This window comes from Hyla sarda, chromosome 6 (genome assembly GCF_029499605.1).
Source record: "Hyla sarda isolate aHylSar1 chromosome 6, aHylSar1.hap1, whole genome shotgun sequence".
Classification (NCBI taxonomy): domain Eukaryota; kingdom Metazoa; phylum Chordata; class Amphibia; order Anura; family Hylidae; genus Hyla; species Hyla sarda.
Genome location: NC_079194.1, coordinates 176,461,966 through 176,484,753, shown reverse-complemented (window position 1 = coordinate 176,484,753; position 22,788 = coordinate 176,461,966). Strand labels below are relative to the sequence as shown.

The following is a 22,788-nucleotide window of genomic DNA, read 5'->3' as shown; positions in this document are numbered from 1 at the left end:
TGTTTGAGCATTTCCTTAGTATATATACTATGTAGCAATTTTAATTCAGTGCTACATTGAATTTGCAGTATGCTTATAACACTCTTCAAATGTTTTTTATGTATTTTCCAGTGAGCTCAAACGACGAATGAAAGCTGAAAAAAAGGCGGCTGAAAAAGAAGCAAAACAAAAAGATCAAAATGAGAAAATCGAGAAAACAGAAGCAGAGGTGGTGGATGAGGAAACTCTTGACCCCAATGTAAGTTCTAGATCTGTAATCTCAGGCTGTTGAAAAATGACATTTCCCTGCAGTTTCTGGCAGGCCCCGGTAGTCATGGCATTCTGGGAGTTGTCATTTTGCAACAGCTGAAGATAGCTGACATAGACTTATATCAGATACTTGAGTGGGAGATTTATCAAGAATGAAAGAAGCAATCTTATTGGTTACTAAGGGCAACTGGTGAACTTTTCCTCTGCATAGGTTTTGCTTAATCTCCCCCTAGGTCTCTGTGATATTAGTGTAGCCAAGGAAGGAAATATATTTTTTGTTTTATTTTTCTCATTTTAGCAATATTACAAAATCAGAACCCAAGCTATCCAGCAGCTAAAAGGCACCAAGGATGATCCTTATCCACATAAATTCCATGTTCAGATGTCTCTCACTGAATTCATCCAGAAATACAATGACCTGCAGGTTGGTGACCATTTGGAGGAAGTAGTCACTGTAACTGGTGAGTTTACCCTTATTGTCTAGAAGAAATCAATATTTACATGTGTACAGTCTTAAAGAAACACACCTGGCAAAACCTATACAGTGGTACCTCAAGTTACAATATTAATTGGTTCCGGGACGACCATTGTATGTTGAAACCATTGTATGTTGAGACCAGAACTCTATGGAAACCTGTTAATTGGTTCTAAACGCACCAAAATGTCATCAACAAATAGGAAAAAGTGAGGATTAAACAAAAATAAGTAGATAACTGATACAGATAAAGCAAGTCCTCATATAAATGTAAGAAAGATCTGCTGGGAGCTGTAAATCACTGTCTGTCAGTGTTTCCCAAGCAGGAAGCCTCCAGCTGTTGCAAAACTACAACTCCCAGCATGCCCTGACAGCCTTTGGCTGTCCGGGCATGCTAGGAGTTGTAGTTTTGCAACAGCTGGAGGCTCCCTGCTTGGGAAACACTGGTCTATGTAGAGGACAGGAGCTTCTTCAGGATCCTGTACAGTACACGCAATGTCCTAAAAAAGTAAAATGGAGCTGCCATCACCTGGTGTCCAAAGGAGCAGGTAACACTGACACAGGTAAAGAGGACAGAACATGTAATACCTCCCTGTACTGTAGGGGGGCGCTACCATACATCAGTCAGTGCATACACTTCAGTAATACAGGGGTTTTACCAGTGAATGCCCATTCTAATCTTCCAGCAATTTACTCTTTTCACAGATCTGCACTGTCTGTACATTGTATGTTGAGTCTGGTTTCAACTTACGATGGTCCAGAAAAGACCATTGTATGTTGAATCTATTGTATGTTGAGGCCATTGTAAGTTGAGGGATCATTGTACATTGTTATACCACGTTTTATATTCTATGGGGTAACGCATGAGACACAGATTCCCTGGCTATGCACTAGGCATGACATACCAGATCAGTTTTGCCTGTAGCGATTATTTTTATAATCATGAAACTATTTAGGCACAACTTAAGTTGACCTTACATGTCCCCACTCAACCTTGGTCTGTTATAGATAGTGGACAGAAAGATTTGTCATATAAATCATAAGGATTTAACTCCCATGTTATTGCCCTCAATAACTGCACTTAAGTGAATGCAGCACTCCATTTAGCTTAAAGGATCTCTCACGTTCAACTCCTGCCTGATTTTGAGATTGGGCATGGAGAAACATAGTCCATGCTGGGCAGCCATCTGACGCTCAGTGGTGCCGTGCAGGAGTCCTATTAATTAGTAATGGACTTGTGTACAAAATTCACTGAGCATCTTATGGTTGCCAAGACAAAAGTACTGCCTAGCATGAACGTGTCTTTCCACGCACGATCTTACAAAAAACTTTAGAGTTTCACTTTAAAGGGGTTCTTCATCTGTATTCAGTTGTGTAATAAATTCTGCATTTAAATCAGCAATTTTTTTTTTTTTTTTTATGACAACCTGTTTTTTACTTTTCTTTTTTTAGGCAGAATCCATGCGAAACGTATCTCCGGTGCCAAGCTAATCTTTTATGACCTTCGTGGGGAAGGGATGAAATTGCAGGTTATGGCCAACTCTAAGTAAGTCCCAAGTAAACATTGTGATGTTGAATATGAGTGTTGCTAAAGACATAACATGAGCTAAACAAAATTATATATAATCTGCAGGCATGACACCATGTCATCAGCTAGTCTCATCCAAATGGCCCTGATCAAAAGAATTGTTTGGGATATATCGGAAAAATTTAATAAAAGCAAAACACCTTAAGTGTTAGTAAACTTCTTAAATGTGATTCTAAATACTTTGAAGGGTGCAGTTTTTAACCTGTTGGGGACCACAGGCGTATGGATATGCCCTTGCGTCCTGGTACTTAAGGACCAAGGACGTACCTGTACGCCCGAGGGATTTTTGATCACCGCCGCTAGCCAGATGGGGATCGGAACGGAATGCCTGCTGAAATCGCCGATCAATTCAGATCGGCGATTCCAGGCTGATCGGGTTTCTGATGACCCGATAGCCCGGAAAATAGGGACATCTAGGGGCGGCATGCACAGTCTACAGGGTGCGGCATCCCCAGCATGCACGGTCTGCAGGGTATATTCACAGGGGTGGGGGTTTACAGCAAGTTTCCCGCTTCAAGTTTGAGATGCTGCTAATTTTAAACCCTGGCCCGTGTGAATGTACCCTAAAAACACAACATTAACCCTCAATAAAGAGTAAAACACTACATGTACACTGTCGCCCCACCCTCCCCAAATAAAAATGAAAAACGTCTTGTACATCAGTTTTTCTAAAATGGAGCCTCCAGCTGTTGCAAAATAATATCTCCCAGTATTGCTGGACAGCCATTGACTGTCCAGGCATGTGGTGAGTTTTGCAATAGCTGAAGGCACCCTGTTTGGGGGAAACTGACTTACAGTATTTTTGGTGGAGGAAGCAAGTGTAACGCTTGCATCTGGTTACACCCCTATGAAAATCCCTAATTTAGGCCTCAAATGCGCATGGCGCTCTCACTTCAGAGCCTTGTCTTATTTCAAGGCAACAGTTTAGTATCTCCGTACTCGGGAGAAATTGCGCTACAAATTTGTGGGGGGAGGAGGGAGGGGTGTTTTAACCCCTTATGAAAAGGTAAAGTTGGGGTCTACACTAGCCTGTTATTGTAAAAAAAATATTTTTTATACTAACGTGCTGGTGTTACCCCATACTTCATTTTTATAAGAGGTAAAAGGAAATAAAGGCCCACAAAATTTGTAACACAATTTCTCCCAAGTACGGAAATACCCCATATGTGGGCGTAAAATGCTCTGTGGGCGCACAACAAGGCTCAGGAGTGAGAGAGCTCCATGTACATTTGAAAAAAAAAAAAAAAAAGAGAGAAAAATACCCACATGTGACCCTATTTTGGAAACTACACCCCTCACGGAACGCAACAAGGGGTATAGTGAGCCTTTAACACCCCACATGTGACTGACAGATTTTTGAAACAGTGGTCCGTCAAAAAGGAAAAATGTAATTTTTCATTTGCACAGCCCACTGTTACAAAGATCTGTCAAACGCCAGTGGGGTGTAAATGCTCCCTGTACCCCTTGTTACGTTCCTTGAGAGGTGTAGTTTCCCAAATAGTGTGCTGGGTGTTTTTTGCTGTTCTGGCACCATGGGGGCTTCCTAAGTGTGACATGCCCCCCCAAAATCCATTTCAGCAAAATTTGCTTTCCAAAAGCCCAGTGTCGCTCCCTCCCTCCCTTTTGAGCCCTCTAGTGCACCCGCAGATCACTTTACATCCACATATGAGGTATTTCCTTACTCAACAGAAATGTGGTTTAAAATGTTGGGGGACATTTTCACCTATTACCCTTGTGAACATGAAAAATTTGGGGTTACAACAGCATTTTAGTAAAAAAATAAATAAATAAAAATAATTTTATTTTCATGTCCAACTTAAACACAAAGGCTCACTGTACCCCTTATGTTTAGAGATGAGCGAACTTACAGTAAATTTGATTCGTCACGAACTTCTCGGCTCGGCAGTTGACTTATCCTGCGTAATTTAGTTCAGCCTTCAGGTGCTCCGGTGGGCTGGAAAAGGTGGATACATTCCTAGGAAAGAGTCTCCTAGGGCTGTATCCACCTTTTCCAGCCCACCGGAGCACCTGAAAGCTGAACTAATTTATGCAGGATAAGTGATCAACTGCCGAGAAGTTTGTGACGAATCAAATTTACTGTAAGTTCGCTCATCTCTACTTATGTTCCTTGAGGGGTGTAGTTTCCCTAATGGTATGTCATGTGGGGTGTTTTTTGCTGTTCTGGCACCATGGGGGCTTTCTGAAACATTTCAGCAAAATTCGCTCTCCAAAATCCCATTGTCACTCCTTCTCTTCTGAGCCCTCTAGTGCGCCCACAAAGCATTTTACATCAACATATGAGGTATTTCCTTACTCGGGAGAAATTGGGTTACATATTTTGGGGCGCTTTTTCTCCTTTTACCCCTTGTAAAAATAAAAAATATGGGTCTACAAGAACATGTTAGTGTAAAAAATGCTAAATTTTAAAATTTTTCATGAAATTTTGGCATTTTTCACAAAGATGGTGCAAGTATCGACGGAAATTTACCACTAACATAAAGTAGAATGTCACGAAAAAACTATCTCTAAATCAAATTATCTCTAAATCAAATTCATAAGTACAAGCATCCCAGAGTTATTAATGCTTGAAGTGACAGTGCTCAGAATTGCAAAAAATGCTCTGGTCCTTAGGGTCAAAATGGGCTCTGTCCCCAAGGGGTTAAAATAGGCAGGTTATTTTATTTGCTGCTAAATATGTGAACCTTCTGACTTCTTAAAAAAGTAAAAGGGTGATAAATGATGCCAACATGATGTAGATGCAAATGAATAACTAATTTATGTGGCATGAATTTTTCTAATAAGTAGGGAGTTTTAAATCTTGAAAAATGCATATTTTTCCAAAATCTTTACCAAATAATGGTGTTTTTCACAAAAAACTTCCAATATGTCCCTCAGAATATCACTAAGATAAAGTACAATATGTCTTGAAAAAAACAATCTTGGATAAGTATAAGCATTCCAAAGTTATTACCACATAAAAAGACATGTCATTTGAAAAATGGGCCTTGGCCATTTAACCACTATATGACACAATGTACATGTACGCCCTGGCGCCTGGTCATAAACACAAGAGGGCACATGTACGCTTTTGAGTGTTAAGGGACTGTGAAGCGAGAGCAGGAGCAGCTCTCACTTCACAGGCGTTGAGTGAAGGCTGTTCAGATATCAGAGAAATAAGTTAGTTTTTTTGCTTTACTATACGTTTAATGGTAAAATAAAAGGTGTCATTACAAAGTTTAATTGGTCATGCAATAAAAAAGTCCTCACATGGCTGTGGATGTCAAAATAACTTATGATAAAATAGATGTGTCAACCAGGCCAATAAACACTGTGCCCTAAAGAGGTTACGGTCAAAATAGGCCAAGGTGTGAATAGGTTAATAGGGCAGCAGGCCACAAAATATTCTATTACATTCCCTTAAGGAACTAGATTCAATTCCTGCTGGTATATGATGGAAGACAGTTCCTAAGGCAACAATTGGAAGAATGCAGTGTTACTTATTAGCTGAAACTTAAGACTAATTTTTTATTTTTTATTTCAGATTTTACAAATCCGAGGAGGAATTCATTGCAGTAAACAACAAGTTACGACGTGGAGATATTATTGGAGTGAAGGGAAACCCTGGCAAAACCAAAAAGGGAGAACTGAGCATCATACCCAAAGAAATGACCCTGCTGTCACCTTGTCTACATATGTTACCACATCTGCACTTTGGTTTGAAAGACAAGGTAAGGGAAACTCATTAGAAATTATGTACTAGACTGGGTTTAAAAGAAAAAAAAAGTGTTGCCCCTGACGACCAATCTAACACCAGCTTTTATTAACTAATTTTTACTAACAAAATAAAGGCTGGAATGTAACTGGTTACTGTTCACAATAAGACTTTGCACTTGAATTACATTTGAATCTACCGTGTTGTGTCGGTATATTGCCAGTGTTAACACTCATTACTGCTGGCTAAGGTTCTGTTTTTTCTTCTTTCCATTTCAGGCATATGCTTTGAGTATTCCCAGATTTGAATCTCAGATGGAGCTTGCAGCTTATCTGTTCAAATATATATATAGGCTCACTCCACAAGGCATCCCAGCTGATTTGTTTTCCAAACAAAGCCCCCATAAACAGCCTTTGAAAATCCAGTTTTCTCTATCGGCTCCATTGGGGGACACAGACCATGGGTGTATGCTGCTGTCTCTAGGAGGCTTCACACTATGGCAACAGAAAAGTCTGCTCCTCCCAGCAGGATATACCCGCCCACAGGCACCTGAGCTAATCAGTTTTTAGCTTAGTGTCTTAAGGAGGTGGACATGGTCTGGAGTTCTTATGTTTTTATTATTTTCCTAGTTTTAGGAATGTGCGACAGTCTTGTCGGTCCCTTCTATGGTGGCTTTGTTTCCCCCCTGCCTTTTCGGGGGAGCTCCCTCCTGCCCCTCCCTGCCAGTCTGTCGGGCTGGGGAGGTGTTTTCAAGGACCGGCCGGTCTGGGGCCTTGGTCCCCTGAGAAGCCCTTTTCCCCTTCAACATGTTGGGGCCTAGGGCAATTCTTTCTTTGCTTGCTTCTTGGGAAATTCCCTTCTGGGCGGAACTCAGGTTTCCGGCCATCTCAGCGATCTTCATTTTGGGCGTCTCTGGGATGTCGTCTTTCTCAGCCGGTCCTCAGCTGTCCAAGGTGAGTGGTCCCTACATCCGGAGGTGTTTGCAACCTCTGGGGCGCTCCAGGCGTGGACCTCTGCATATAAGGCCAGTGAGAAGGTAGGATAGCCACACCCCCTGAGGAAGCCATTTAGTGGTGAAACGATCGTTGGGGTTGGTAGGTAAGGTCTGGCATATTTGTTCCCTCTGGTCATTGGGTTTGATCCCTTTTGCTTATTCTCTCCCTGCTCTCGTGCTTGCGTTCAGCAGCCATTTGGTGTGTCTCCACCTCTGACATATACTTTGATTGCCCTTTGACCTTGTATTTACATCTATATTCATTACCTCTCTATACTCAGTTCCAGTCCTCACCTACCCATCTGTAGTATTTTCTGGTGCCTTGTTTTTATTATGTATTTGTGCTATCGTCTTTTAATTAATGATATACTTCAATAAAGATTTTGTTAACTTTCTTCCATTTATTGTTTAGTTATTCATTTGTGCATAATTTTTTCTGTATTTTTGGTGGTGCTTCTATTTTGCACATTACTTACCTCTTAGAGGTATAGTCTCTTATGTAGGTGTCTATGTCCCGCCACAACCAAAGCGTTGGGGCGGTTGAGACAGCGGTTCTGAGGACTTGCGGTTTCTCTTCCCAAGTGGTTCGCACCATGCTGAGGGCTCACAAGCCTTCCTCTGCAAAGATTTACCACCAAACCTGGCGGTCTTATTTCTGTTGGTGTGAAACTCAGCCTTTTTCTCCGGTTGTGGTTGGCTTTCAGCTCCCTTAGGGGTCAAAGGTTCGGACGTTTCCATTCTTTTTCAACGTCCTCTGGTGTTCAATTGTCATGTCCGAACCTAGTTCAGGGAGTGGCACAAGCTGCCCCTCCTTAGCAGTCCCCTTTTTTCCCTTGGGACTTGCACTTGGTATTAGATGCCCTGCAAGGCCCCCCTTTTTGAACCTCTCAGGGACATTTCTCTTCGCCTCCTTCCCCGGAAGGTGGCATTCCTTATTGCTCTTCCGTTTGTTAGGAGGGTGTAAGAGCTGGCAGCTCTCTCCTGCCGTTCTCCCTTCCTGGTGGTATACCAGGACAAGTTGTTTGTTTTCCGTCCAGGTCCGTCCTTCGTACCAGATATGGTTTTGACTTTTTCATCTCAATTAGGACATCGTCCTTTTGTCCGGCCTCTTCTCATCCCTGGTTTGCTCTACCACTTGGTTGTGGTGAGGGCTGTTCGGACTTGCCTCTCAGTCACTCTTTCTTTTCGGCAGTGTGACTCCCTTTTTTGTTTTTCCGGAAGGTCGTCGTACAGGACAACCTGCTTCTACGGCCACCATTTTTCGGTGGAACCGGTCTGCTATTTCGGAAGCTTACCACTACAAGGGGAAGATCCCACCCTTCAGGGATTTTGCTCATTCCACCCGTTTTTCGGGGCATCCTGGGCCCTCCGCTACGTGGCTTCAGCCTTGCAGTTCTGTAAGGCGTCCGCGTGGTCGTCTTTGCACACTTTCACAAGGTCCTACCAGATTCATACCTTTGCATCAGCTGATGCTCCTCTGGTCCGTAAGGTGTTGCAGTTGGTGGTGGTCCAGCCGTCCACCTGACTGATTTCCTTGCCCACCCAAGGGACGGCTTTGGTACGTCCCATGGTCTGTGTCTCCCAATGGAGCCGATAGAGAAAAGGAGATTTTTATGCTTACCATAAAATCTTTCTCAAAGGATCCATTGGGGGACACAGCTCCCACCCTTTTTCTGGTGTTCCTATTTCAGTTGTGTCCGAGGGTGTGTTCAGTTACCTTTTTCTTCTTGTTGCTCGGACAGTTTGTGGTTTTTCTCTTGACCTGTCGGTCTTCTCCTATTGTTCTGGGACTAAAACTGATTACCTCAGGTGCCTGTTGGTGGGTATACCCTGCTGGGAGGAGCCACCTTTTCTGTTGCCATAGTGTCAAGCCTCCTAGAGACAGCAGCATACACCCATGGTCTGTGTCCCCCAATGGATCCTTTGATAGAGAGATTTTATGGTAAGCCTAAAAAATCTCCTTGTTTGATTATATGTAAAAAAAAAAACAAAAAAAAAAACTACAGACCTTCTAAAAATCATAAAGCTTTCAATTTTCCACTTACAGACCCACATGAGGGCTTGTTTTTTGCGCCACCAATTTTACTTTGTAATGACATCAATAATTTCACCACAAAATTTACGGTGAAATATTTATGGGGCTAATTTGTGAGGCATTTTTTATCTTTTAGGGGCCTTCTGGTTCTACGCAGAACTACCCAATTTTTTGGTAAAAATGACACCTTATAATTATTCTGTAGGTCCAAACAATTAAAATTATACCTAACTTATATGGGTTTGATTTTGTTTTACTTCTGTTAACTTTATGCACGAAAATTATTAGGATTAAAAATGTCCTCTTCTGACCCCTATATCTTTTTTATTTTTAGGGTATACAAAGTGACCAAAAAACCTCAATTTTTTCATGTGTACGCTATTTACCCTGCGGTTTAATGAACATTATGTTTTTATAGTTGGGACATTTACACACGTGTTGATACCACATGTTTTTTTATATGGAATTTGGGAAAAGGGGGTGATTTAAACTTTTAATATGGAATGGGTTAATGGGTGTTGTGTTAAACTTTTATTTCCCATTTTTATTTTAAACTTTAGTCCCCTTAAGGGGTTTTTAGAAGGAATCATTAGATTCCTCATACAGATCAATGTAGTTCCATAGAACTACATTCATCTGTGTGCGCTCTGCTACATTGATAAAGCCTGGTTCAGCCAGGCTCTATCAATCACAGAGCCGGGACCAGGAAGAAAGGAGAGGTAAGCCCTTCGGCTACCTCAGAAGTGGATCAGCGGCGATCTAAAGGGTTAATTGATTGCCGCATGACGGCTATTAATGGCGGCCCCCAGCTACAGGAATCAGCTGGGGGTCGGCCAGTATGGCGCATACTCGAGTCAGAAGCCCGCGCCATACACAGTTAACGGCACAAGGATGTGTATACACTTTCTTGGACGTTAACCAGTTAAGTATACAGTTTTGCCAATCAGAGGTTTATAAAAGCTGTTTATAACAACCTTTTGAAAGAAGAGTAGTTGTGCCCATACTTTTTATCACCCATATTTATCAAGGAACAAGTGTTCATACACTGCTGAGTTGTCATGTTTTCCAATAATCCTCACTTGCCTTCCTCCTTTATTTTGTAGGAGACCAGATTCCGTCAGCGTTATCTGGACCTCATTCTCAATGACTATGTACGGCATAAGTTTATTACCAGAGCGAAAATTATCACTTACCTTCGCAGATTTTTGGATGATTTGGGATTCCTTGAGGTAACTATTTACTTTGTGACGTGTATAGATTATATTTGTCAGGTGCTGTGAAGTGATATTTAATTAACTCATATATTGACAGATTGAGACTCCAATGATGAATATTATTCCGGGAGGTGCTGTAGCTAAACCGTTCATCACTCATCACAACGAGCTGGACATGGACTTGTACATGAGAATTGCCCCTGAACTGTATCACAAGGTAATTGTCAGTTCTTCCCCTTACAGTCTGAAATGAAACACTGTTGATAACTAGTGTATATGTTCAGATGCTAGTGGTTGGCGGCATTGACCGGGTCTACGAGGTGGGCAGACAGTTCAGAAATGAAGGAATAGACTTGACTCATAATCCTGAGTTCACAACCTGTGAATTTTACATGGCTTATGCCGACTACTATGACCTCATGGAGATCACAGAGAAGCTGCTTTCAGGTATGTAATACACACAGCATCATAAGAGACTATGGTGGCGATACATTAAAACTTGTGCAGAGGAAAAGTTGACGGTTGCTATTGCAACCAATCAGATTGCTACTTTTATTTTTGAAAAGGCCTCTTAAAAATAAAAGAGAGAAACAATCTGATTGGTTGGTATAGGCAACTGGTTAACTTTTCCTCAGCACAGGTCTGTATGATTCTTCCCCTATTTTACTATGTGGCAGATCACGTTTAGACATTTTATTGTTCAATTATCTTTAAGGGCAGGGTCACACGGGTGCATCCGCAGTGTATTTCGCGCTGCAGATGTACTGACTGCAGTCAAAGAGGGACTGCAGAGCGAGCTTCAGTCAGTGGCTGGGGTAACTGTCCACTCGTAGGGGAGGATTTCTACAGCAGGAAAACCGCCACTACAGCGGACACACAGAGCTAGCTGGCCGCAGCCAGGAGCTTGCTTTGCGGTCCCTCTTTGCCTGCAGTCGGCACATCCGCAATGTGAAATACGCTGCAGATATGCCCTGTTTGACCATGCCCTTAATGATAGGCAAACAAACACATTTTAATAAGCTAAACTCATTTTTTTAGTTGTGCTATTTCTGTAACAGGTCTGCAGCGTGTAAATATACCTTAAGTATTATATATTTAGTTATAGTAATTCAATGGTCACACAGATTTTGGTCTCTTTAACTGAAAATGTGCTTAGTTATGCAAGAGGTTTTTCTAAATTTTTGTTCTGAAGTCTGTAAAGCTGACTGACCACACCCTATGATAGGTGTAATAGTCCAAAAGCCTTTACAGAAATAATTATGGCTGCAGACTGGATAAACCAAAAACTTCACTTTTGTTCCCTTGTCGACCTATAACTTCACTTCATATAAGTTTTTCAGAGAGTTGTTTTTTCAAGGTTTATCTATGCTCAGGGCACAGTTAAATAGAAAAAATGAAATACCCCCTCTGCACCTCACTTCCTTGTGTTTGTGTTGTACAAGGACCTTTCTGCTCAGCCAATTCGTGGCTAAGGTGGACACCACAGCAGCCACTGCTTGGCTGAGTGACCAGGTTCTTGTATGACAGACACAAGAATGTGCATCATGGAGGGGAACAGACATAGAGAAAGGGGGCAGGGTAGGGAGGGAAGGGTAGTTATTTCTCTGGAATACCCCTTAAATCTTAAATAGTGATCAGAGAATATTTTTTTGTTTTTTTAAACCAATTCATGGTTATCGGGATGACTTTGCAAATATGAACTTTTGCAAAGTTGGTGAGTGTTAATTTTATTTAATTTTTTTTGCTTCTTATGTTTTCGTTTTGACCACACAGGAATGGTTAAACATATCACTGGTGGTTATAAAGTGACATACCATCCGGAGGGTCCAGAAGGACCAGCCCAGGAAATAGACTTCACACCTCCATTCAGAAAAATCAGCATGGTACATGAACTGGAAAAAGTTCTGGGAAAGAAGCTCCCACCGACAGACCAATTTGACACTGAAGGTAGGAACAATATAGGGTGTCTGAAAATTGTTCTTTGTTGGATTCATAGAGGCAATAATTTATTTTTATTTTTTTTACTTATTTTTTTTTTCCCCTCTAAATCAGAAACTCGCAAGTTCCTGGATGACATTTGCACAGAAAAAGGTGTTGAGTGTCCCCCTCCTAGAACAACTGCAAGGCTACTAGACAAGGTATAATAGGGATCATAGATGTCAGACTTTTCAATTCTAGAGATTTAATGATTGCTGCCCCCTTTATACTTAATATTTTGTCATGACTATTTATATAAAGGTTCATATTGTTTGTTTATTTTAGTTTTTTTCTCTTTCAAGCTTGTTGGTGAGTTCCTAGAAGTAACTTGCATTAACCCAACCTTTATCTGTGACCATCCACAAATTATGAGCCCTCTTGCTAAATGGTAAGTTCTGACCAATCACTACCTCCTTACAGCACCTGTTTGCCTTTGTAACGTTATGTAAATTATATAGACATTTTAACATTTTTTTTTTTTATCCAAAAAGGCATCGATCTGAGAAGGGGTTAACAGAAAGGTTTGAGCTTTTCATCATGAAGAAAGAGATCTGCAATGCATATACTGAACTGAATGACCCAGTCAGACAGAGGGAGCTTTTTGAAGACCAAGCTAAGGTAAAATACTAATATGTAAACTTTTGTGGGACCCCTTTGTCATATATGCACCATGGCATGTTGCCTTACTTTACAAAGATTTGTTTTGTGGTCTTGGTCCTGTCTATTAATGTAGTGTAAGTGGACATATCTGCCTTTTAAAGGGTTATTCCTATCACGTGAATTGATGGCATAATACCAAGTAATAGTAGCACTGGTGAGACCTCACTTGAAGTATTGTATGCAGTACTGGAGACCAGATCTCCAGAAATATATATAGTGTCTCCCTCTCACAAGTAAAAAGTAAATGCATAAAAAAAATCTTTGTGTGACAGCACTGAAGAAATTACATTCTGCTACAATGTAAAGTAGTGATTGCTCAGCCTGTATAATAGTGTTAAGATCTAAACCTTGTCAACAAAAGTGAGTACACTCCTAAATGGAAATGTCCAAATTTGGCCAAAATGTCAATATTTTGTGTGGCATCATTATTTTCCCAGAACTGCCTTAGGCCGGATTCACACGGCAGAATTTATGCGCATAAATTCTACATAAATTTATAGCCCATTCACTTCAATGGAATTCCTGCAGCAGAATGAATAAGACAGCAGAATCTGTGTGAATGGGACAGCAGAATCCCATTAAAGTGTATTGGATATAAATTCATGCAGAATTCAGTGCAAAAATTCTGCTGTTTGAATCCAGCCTTAAAGGGGTTATCCAGGAATAGAAAAACACAGTTAATTTCTTTCACAAACAGCTCCACGTCTGTCTCCAGGTTGGGTGTGCCATTTGGCTCCATTCACTTCAATGGAACTGAGCTGCAGAACCACATCCAACCTGAAGACAGGGAGCATTTTTAAAAAGAAAGTAGCTCTGTTTTTCTATTCCTGGATAACCCCTTTAAGCCTCTTTGGCATGGAGTTCACCAGAGCTTTACAGGTTGGCACTGGAGTTCTCTCCTCCTCCTCCTCGACAACATCATGGAGCTGGTGGATGTTAGAGACCTTGCACTATTCTTCCATTTTAGGATGTCCCACATATGCTCAATAGGTTTAAAGGGGTACATCATGCCACACCCACTCCATTCATGTCTATGGGAGGGGGCATGACGGCTAGTAAACAGCCGTCACGCCTCCTCCCATAGACACGAATGGAGTGGATGTGGCGGCTGTGTTCGCCGGTCATCTGGAGCGGAGTTCGCTCCGTGCACTGGATTACTGGGGTGCGCCAGCGGCCAGACCCCCGCGATCAGACATATAATCATCTATCCTTTGGATAGCGACGGAGCACCCTTTTTAAGGTCTGGAGACATGCATGGCCAGGTTGGACACCATCTGAAACAAATAAGTTTATTTTGGTCTCATCTGACCACAAGACATGGTTCCAGTAATCCGTTTACTTAGTTTGTCTTCCAAAAACTTTTTGGGCTTTCTTGTGCTTCATCTTTAGAAGAGGCTTTCGTCTAGGATGACAGACATACAGACCAATTTGATCCAGTGTGTGGCACTGACAGGCTGGGCCGATTTGGGCATTTCCACTTAGTGGTGTACTCACTTTTGTTGCCAAGGTTTAGACTTTAATGGCTGTATGTTGAGTTATTTTGAGGGGACACAACATTAAACACTGTTATACAGGCTGTGCACTACTTTATATTGTAGCAGAGTGCCATTTCTTCAGTGTTGTCACATGAAATTATATAATTAAATATTTACACAAAATATGAGGGGTGTAAGCAAGATAACGTAGATTCTTTTAAAAGAACTGAGAGCTACTAAACTACTGCATAGACTTTGGGATATAATTTGTCAGGAAAGGTTAAAGGACCTTAAAAGACAAGACAGAAGGGATATGATAGAAATATTTTTAAGTACATAAAGGGAATAGACCTGGTAAAGGAGGAGAGGATATATAAGAGAAACTACCACAAGAGGACATAGTTTTAATTTAGAGGGGCAAAGGTTTATTCAGTAATATGAGGAAGTAGTACTTTACTGAGAGAGTAGTGGATGCATGGAATAGCCTTCCTGTAGAAGCGGTAGCTGCAAATACAGTGAAGGTGTTTTATCATGCATGGGATAGACATAAGGCTATATAGAATATTGGGTAGACTAGATAGGCCTTTGTTTCTATGTATGGCATCAATAGTGCTATAACTAAAAATTGGTCAGTTTATACAGCCATAGGTTAGCCTGTCAGTATCAATATTCAAAACTGTTTGATAGTGAAGGTTCTGTCACCTACTGGGATACTTATGCAGACCTCTGCAAATGACGGTCTAATCATTCTACCATAACTTTGAGAACAATCATAGATCTGTTATGTGAACTGCTATCTTGTTTCTCTAGGCCAAAGCAGCTGGTGATGATGAAGCCATGTTTATTGATGACAACTTCTGTACCGCCTTGGAATATGGCCTGCCACCTACTGCTGGCTGGGGCATGGGTATTGATAGACTGACAATGTTCCTAACTGACTCGAATAATATTAAGGTATGAGCATGTTAGAACATTCTGTGCTTATAGTCTACAGTGAGGCAACTTTGGGTTTAACACTCACCTTTTAATTTTTTCAGGAGGTGCTCTTATTCCCAGCCATGAAGCCAGAAGACAAGAAGGAATCTGTACCAAGCCAGAGCTCTGGGACATCTGTGTAATTTTTGGGATTTTCCTGCTTTTAAGATGTTTGATATGTGTTTGTTAGGGGCTCTGTCTGTGTTACAGGTCTAAGCTGCTTTATACTGAAAAAAATACATTCTATAAACTGTGGTCTTAATGTGCAGAGTTTTGATATCCAAAGAAAGCTGTATCAGTACAATTACTATTCTGAAAGAAACTACTGATGAGCACAATGAGATGTAAATAAGGCATGTAAAGAGATAGGAAGAGCTAGCCAAGAGTAACAAACATTTTGAAGAAAAGACAGTAGGTCAAGAATTCTTTTATAGGGACAGCTCAGTATAACCGCAAGAAAAAAGGAAGTTGCTTTGGCTGGGTCCATAAATGTCTGTTGCAGTGGGATTTTTTTTTTTTTTTTTTTAAAGGAGTACTCCGGTGCACACTTTTTTCATGTTATCCCATCCGGGCTGCAAAATAAAAGAAAACACACTTTATCTTACCTGCCAACGAGCCCCCGGAGCTCCGGTACAGGTGTTCGGTCCCCGGGCTGTATTCTTTATACTTCCGGTTAGCCCGGCACGTCACACGGAGCTTCAGCCTATCACTGGCCGAGGCGGGACATTGCTGCGGCCGGTGATAGGCTGAAGCTCCGTGTGACGTGCCGGGCTAACCGGAAGTAAGAAGAATACAGCCTGGGGACCGAACACCTGTACCGGAGCTCCGGGGGCTCTTTGGCAGGTATGATAAAGTGCGTTTTCTTTTATTTTGTAGCCCGGACAGGAAAAAATGAAAAAAGTGTGCACCGGAGTACTCCTTTAAATCTCAGCAGATGCAAAAATGCATTTATCAGGCTTTTTTTTTACCCTTTTCTGACCCAAATGTAGGACACTCATTCCTCTCCAACTCCTGGATAGGGTATAAGTGTCTGAATGCAGGGGGTCCAACATCTGGGAACCTCCTTTCCTGAAGTTTCCATAAAGTGGCCTGAAACTCTCCCTCTTCATGAATTGTCAATGGAAGCGCCAGAGAATGCAGTACAGCGCTTGGGTATCTCTAACACTCCCATAGATAATGCATATAGCGCATGCTTACCCTGCCCACAATGCAGAGGGGAGATTTGAGGTCCTGTTCTGGAGATCAAGGGGATCCCAGTGGTCAGAACCCCTATCCTTTGGACATCTTGTATTTAAATTGACATGCTGAATGCCAGGCACATTCTCATTGACAACAATGTTTTACTACCACACCAGAGGGAAACTGAGCCAGATTGCCAGATATATGGACATGAACCCTTAGGAGAGAATACTTATCTATTAGTATTGATCTGGAGTGATCGTTTGTGTTACTTGTACGGTGTCCATTTTAGGACATCGTCAGTCGTAAGCTGTACCTCTGTCCTCCGTCAGGCAAAACAGCATCCCGTCTCCTCCCTCGGACCAATTGCCCTCAGTCGTCAGCCGTACCTCTGTCCTCCGTCAGGAAAAACGGCGTCCCGCCTCCTCCCTCACACCAATCGCTGTTATCCTTCAGCCACAACTCCTTGATCCGAAAGTCCATCATCCAAAACGCTGTCATGGGTCAGATGATTTTCCCTCAGATGCAACTTCCTGCCTCATAGCAGAGCCGACACTGCACAGCACTGTACAGCAGAGCAGACATTGAATAGCATGTACACCAGAACCCATATAGCAGAGAGCAGACACTGACTCGGCTCTGCTACATGGCTGGAAGGTTTTTTGTCTGAGGGATGATGGAGTTTTGGATGAGAGACTTTAGGACGACAAAGGAGGGAGTTGCGGCTGACGCCTGATGGAGATTGGTTCGAGGGAGGAGGCGGGACGCTGTTTTGCCTGACGGAGGTACGGCTGACAACTGACGTCCTAAAATGGACACAGTATACTTGAATATTTCAGTAGCTTAGTCCATGAAGACCTTTTAAACCCTTAAGGACTCAGCGTTTTTCCGTTTTTGCATTTTCATTTTTTCTTATCACCTTCTAAAAATCATAACGCTTTCAATTTTGCACATAAAATTCCATATGATGGCTTATTTTTTGCGCCACTAATTCTACTTTGCAGTGACATTAGTCATTTTACCCAAAAATCCACTGCGAAACGGAAAAAAAAATTGTTCGACAAAATTGAAGAATGTCATTTTGTAACTTTTGGGGGCTTCCGTTTCTACACAGTGCATTTTTCGGTAAAAAATAACACCTTATCTTCTGTAGGTCCATACGATTAAAATGATACCCTACTTATATAGGTTGGATATTGTCCTACTTCGGAAAAAAATCATAACTACATGCAGGAAAATTTATATGTTAAAAATTCTCATCTTCTAACCCCTATAACTTTTTTTATTTTTCCGCATACGGGCCGGTATGAGGACTCATTTTTTGCGCCGTGTTCTGAAGTTTTTATCGGTACCATTTTTGCATTGATCTGACTTTTTGATCGCTTTTTATTCATTTTTTCATGATATAAAAAGTGACCCCAAATACGCTATTTTGGACTTTGGAATTTTTTTGCGCATACGCCATTGACCGTGCGATTAAATTAACTATATATTTTATAGTTCGAACATTTCCACACGCGGTGATACCACATGTTTATTTTTATTTACACAGTTTTTTTTTTTATGGGAAAAGGGAGGTGATTCAAACTTTTATTAGTAAAGGGGTTAAATGACCTTTGTTAAAGGGGTATTCCAGGCAAAAACTTTTTATATATATATATATATATATATATATATATATATATATATATATATATCAACTGGCTCCAGAAAGTTAAACAGATTTGTAAATTACTTCTATTAAAAAATCTTAATCCTTCCAATAGTTATTAGCTTCTGAAGTTGAGTTGCTGTTTTCTGTCTAACTGCTTTCTGATGACTCACGTCCCGGGAGCTGTCCAGCTCCTATGGAGATATTTTCCCATCATGCAAGGGATATTCTCCCATCATGCACAGCTCCCGTGACGTGAAATCATCATTGAGCAGTTAGACAGAAAACTTCAGAAGCTAATAACGATTGGAAGGATTAAGATTTTTTAATAGAAGTAATTTACAAATCTGTTTAACTTTCCAGAGCCAGTTGATATATAAAAAAAAGTTTTTGCCTGGAATACCCCTTTAACTTTTTTTTTTGACTTTTTTTTTTTTTTTGCAGTGCTATAGCTCCCATAGGGAGCACACACTGATCTCCTATGCTGATCCCTGCAAAGCCATAGCTTTGCACTGATCAGTGAGAGAGGGCCTCGATTGGTCAAGCCTGTAGCTCAGGCTAGGAGCAATCAAACCCCGATCGGATGCCGCAGAGACAGGTAAGGAGACCTCCGCCTGCATCCCAGCTGATCGGAACATCGCGATTTTATCGCGATGTCCCGATCAGCCCGACTGAGCTGCCGGGAAGTGTTTACTTTCACTTACAGACGCGGCGGTCAACTTTGATCGCTGCGTCTGAAGGGTTAATAGCTGTTAGCCCAGGGTCCCGGCTATGAATAGCAGCCAAGACCGACCCAGTGTGATGCGGGGTCACGGCGTGACCCCGTTTTAAACACCGGGCTCAGGGCGTACAGGTACGCCCTGAGTCCTTAAGAGGTTAAAGCTCTGCCTTTTCTGTAGTGTATTGGTACACCACAAAAAATTAAAGAGGTATTCCAGGAAAAACTTTTCTTTTTTTCTTTTTTATCAACTGGCTCCAGAAAGTTAAACAGATTTCTTTTTTTTTTTTTTTTTTTGTATAACTGTTTATTTAAAGGATTTTGTATTTTAATACAGAAGAAAAATACGACATGTGTACAGTGAGCATGAGTACTTTGCAATATATAAAGCAAAATTTGCAACTTTATATATATATATATATAAAGGAGAAACACTGTAGAGATGAAGTAGGAGGAGAGAAAGGGGCAGAAAGTAAAATTAAAAAAGAAATAATGATGAAATAAATTAAAATAAATAAAAGATTAAACAGATTTCTAAATTACTTATATAAAAAAATCGTAATCCTTCCAGTAGTTATCAGCTGCTGAAGTTGAGTTGTTCTTTTGTCTGACAACAGTGCTCTCTGTTGACACCTCTGCTTGTCTCAGGAACTGTCCAGTGTAGGAGCAAATCCCCATAGCAAACCTCTGTTTCAGACAGTTCCTCCTGAGACAAGCAGAGGTGTCAGCAGAGAGCACTGTTGTCAGAAAGAAAAGAACAACTCAACTTCAGCAGCGGACTACTGGAAGGATTAAGATTTTTTTTTTTCAATAGAAGTAATTTACAAATCTGTCTAACTTCCTGGAGCCAGTTGATATAAAACAAATGTTTTTTTCCTGGAATACCCCTTTTGAGTCAAGCAAATACAATGTTAAAAATAATAAATAATAATAAAATGTATGTTATAAAATTTGAAAGACTTGTCAACCCATGCGTGCATTTTGAGGTGTACCAGAAAAAAATGTGTAGGGTTACCCCCCCCCCCCCCTTCCTTCTTAAAAGGGGAGATTCTAGCTATTTATTCATTACCTACACAATGCATAGATAACAACAAATGTTGCATTGGTACAAGTCTGACCACTGAGAAATTTGGCTTCCTTCTCTCCCAAAGACCATATTCAAACAATGCATACACACACAAGTTCTATGGAGCAGCAACATTGTACATTATATTAGATTATAAATCTGAATTGGTTGTGCTTCCTGCATTAATATTATGTTCTCTATTCCAACAACTAATTTAACTGTAGGTATCCGCCAGGCACCAAATCCGGTCACTGATGTCCATAGGACTGGGAATGCAAGCTGAAATTGCACATCTGTGTGCGCTATTTATAGAATAATGATCATTTACATATCATTTTTGTGTCCAGCACCTATGTCTCACACATACCTTCTTTCTGTTGTTCACTTGGTTTGTCAATCTGTGCTTTGGAAGGGCCGTGTCCCATACTCTGCATGACCCAGCTTCCTTCCTGAGTCTGCTGTGCTGGGTCTCTTCATCCAATCACTGCAGGCTGCTCTGTAACCCCCTCCTCTCTGCTGCAGTCTGATAGGACAGGATTGAGGACAAAGGAGTGCTAGTCCGACTCACTTACTGGACTTTTTCCATACCTGTACTTCAGCTTATGCTCAAAGATTATGCTTTAGCTGGACAGAATTATGTTCTGGATGGTATGGGGGCCCAAAGTGGTCTTTTTTTTTTTTTTTAATGACGTGATTTCTTTAAAAAGTAATTAAATTTTTTTTTTAATGAAGTATATTAAACAGGTTAATGTTTTGCGTAGATGTACAACATACAAAAAGTTTTTGAATCTTACAGTGCCCGTGTAACTTTTTTTTTTTGGTACTTTAAAATACATCCAATATGTGCTGTTCATACCTGATCCGAGAACTCTTTCATAACAGTACTCTCAAACTTGGTCCTAGATCAGACATATGATGAAGGGATTTCATTATTTACTAATAAACAGTAAAAATAATTCAGGACCTTGTACATAGATCGCATTTCATTACATGTGTACCAAGGAACCTAAATGAACAATAAGGGTCATTAAACAGTGATTTAAAGGGGTTATCCACCATAAGGTGATTTTAGTACGCATCTGGCAGACAGTAATGGACATGCTTAGGAAGGATCTGCGCTTGTCTTGGGGCTAAATGGCTATGTTGTGAGATTACCATAACACTGTGGCTAGCTTTTTGTGAACTGGTATTTTGATTTTTCTTCTTTGACTACATAATCCCACAATTCCATTTCCCTCACACACATCAGCCACCTCACCCATTGAAACATAAATGAGCTGCATCCATTCAAAAGACCTGTGCTTTTCAATCCGGGTCCCTACAGCTGTTGCAGTTTGATCTCTTTCCCACCTAGTGATCCCTCCACCCATTGAAGCAGACAGGCTCCCTGTCATCAGCTGACTAGTAATTCAGGTATCGGCCGCATTGCAACCTGGCAAAAATCTGAGACAACTGTCATTTTGTATGCTGATAAAAATAAATATTGGAGTGAAAATCACATAAGAATTGTGAGAAAACCGTCAAACACAGGTAAAGACACTATATCATGAACTACACTAACTTTACAGCCCCTGTAGCATAGTCAAATAAAAAAAAATCCTGGAATACAACTTTAACCCCTTAAGGACCAGGCACGTATGAGTACGTCCCTGCGCCCTGGGTCTTAAGGACGAGGCACGTACTCATACGTGGGAATTTCGTATCCCGCCGCGCAACGGGCAGGTTGCGAAACCGGACGCCTGCTGAAATCGTTCAGGTGTCCGAGGCAAACTCCGAGATCATCTTGCAGGGTAGGAGTGAGGTCGCAGTGCTGCGATCTCCTCCTATCCCCTGCCATTGGTCAGAACTGATTCTGACCAATGGCAGAGCAGGACAGTGGGTCCCCGTTCTGCCCACCCCTGGATGTCCCGGGGAACATGGGGAGAAGATGCCTGGGAACAGCTGATCGTCGCTGCAGACTGCTGGATCCCGGCTCAGGTAGGGAAGCGACTGGGGGGTAAATGAAAGTGAAAGTAATGTGATCTTTACTGTGGCAACCACTAGGAAGGCCAAACTACAACTCCCAGCATGCCCAGACAGCCAAAGGCTGTCTGGGCATGCTGGGAGTTGTAGTTTTGCAACATCTGGAGGGTCACAGTTTGGGGACCACTTTTAGTGGTGCCCAAACTGTAGCCCTCCAGATGTTGCAAAACTACAACTCTCAGCATGCCTAGACTGCCATTGCATGCTGGGAGTTGTAGTTCTGTAACATCTGTCCCTTCAGATTTTGCAATTTTCATGACATTTTTGAAAATTGCTGCTCTACTTTGAAGCCCTCTAATTTTTTCAAAAAGTAAAAATATGTCCATTTTATGATGCCAACATAAAATAGACATATTGTATTTGTGAATAAAAATAAAATTTATTTGGTATATCAATTTTCCTTACAAGTAGAGCTTCAAAGTTAGAAAAATGCTAAATTTTCTAAATTTACATGAAATTGTGGGATTTTTCACCAAAAAAGGATGCAAGTAACGACAAAAATTTACCACCAAAATAAAGTAGAATATATCACGAAAAAACAATCTCAGAATCAGAATATTCGGTAAAAGCATTTTAGCGATATTAATTCTTAAAGTGACAGTGGTCAGATGTGCAAAAAACGCTCTGGTCCTACAGTAAAAATTGGCCTGGTCCTTAAGGGGTTAAAGAAGTTTGACTAGGGACCTACCTCTCAGAACATTTAGGGTCCTTGTACCCACATATATACATGAGCTGTCACTGTGCACACTAACGGTGACGTCACTTGTCATTGCGCAGCACACAGCGTAACGCAGAACG

At 41.2% G+C, this 22,788-nt stretch overlaps 1 protein-coding gene across 2 annotated transcripts in view; it reads left to right on the top strand.

The window, feature by feature from the left end:
* The window catches only part of KARS1 (lysyl-tRNA synthetase 1), a 28,912-nt gene extending 13,303 nt beyond the window's left edge, over positions 1-15,609 (top strand). For both annotated transcript variants that reach the window (XM_056525853.1, XM_056525852.1), the window contains 13 exons: positions 112-238; positions 548-710; positions 2,177-2,270; positions 5,854-6,040; positions 10,157-10,282; positions 10,365-10,484; positions 10,552-10,714; positions 12,041-12,214; positions 12,320-12,405; positions 12,547-12,632; positions 12,736-12,862; positions 15,190-15,333; positions 15,417-15,609. In XM_056525853.1, the coding sequence (XP_056381828.1) occupies positions 112-238; positions 548-710; positions 2,177-2,270; positions 5,854-6,040; positions 10,157-10,282; positions 10,365-10,484; positions 10,552-10,714; positions 12,041-12,214; positions 12,320-12,405; positions 12,547-12,632; positions 12,736-12,862; positions 15,190-15,333; positions 15,417-15,497 (1,678 nt within the window). In that variant the 3' untranslated portion in view covers positions 15,498-15,609. The remainder of the gene's footprint in view (positions 1-111; positions 239-547; positions 711-2,176; positions 2,271-5,853; positions 6,041-10,156; positions 10,283-10,364; positions 10,485-10,551; positions 10,715-12,040; positions 12,215-12,319; positions 12,406-12,546; positions 12,633-12,735; positions 12,863-15,189; positions 15,334-15,416) is intronic.
* Positions 15,610-22,788: the final 7,179 nt, after the last annotated feature.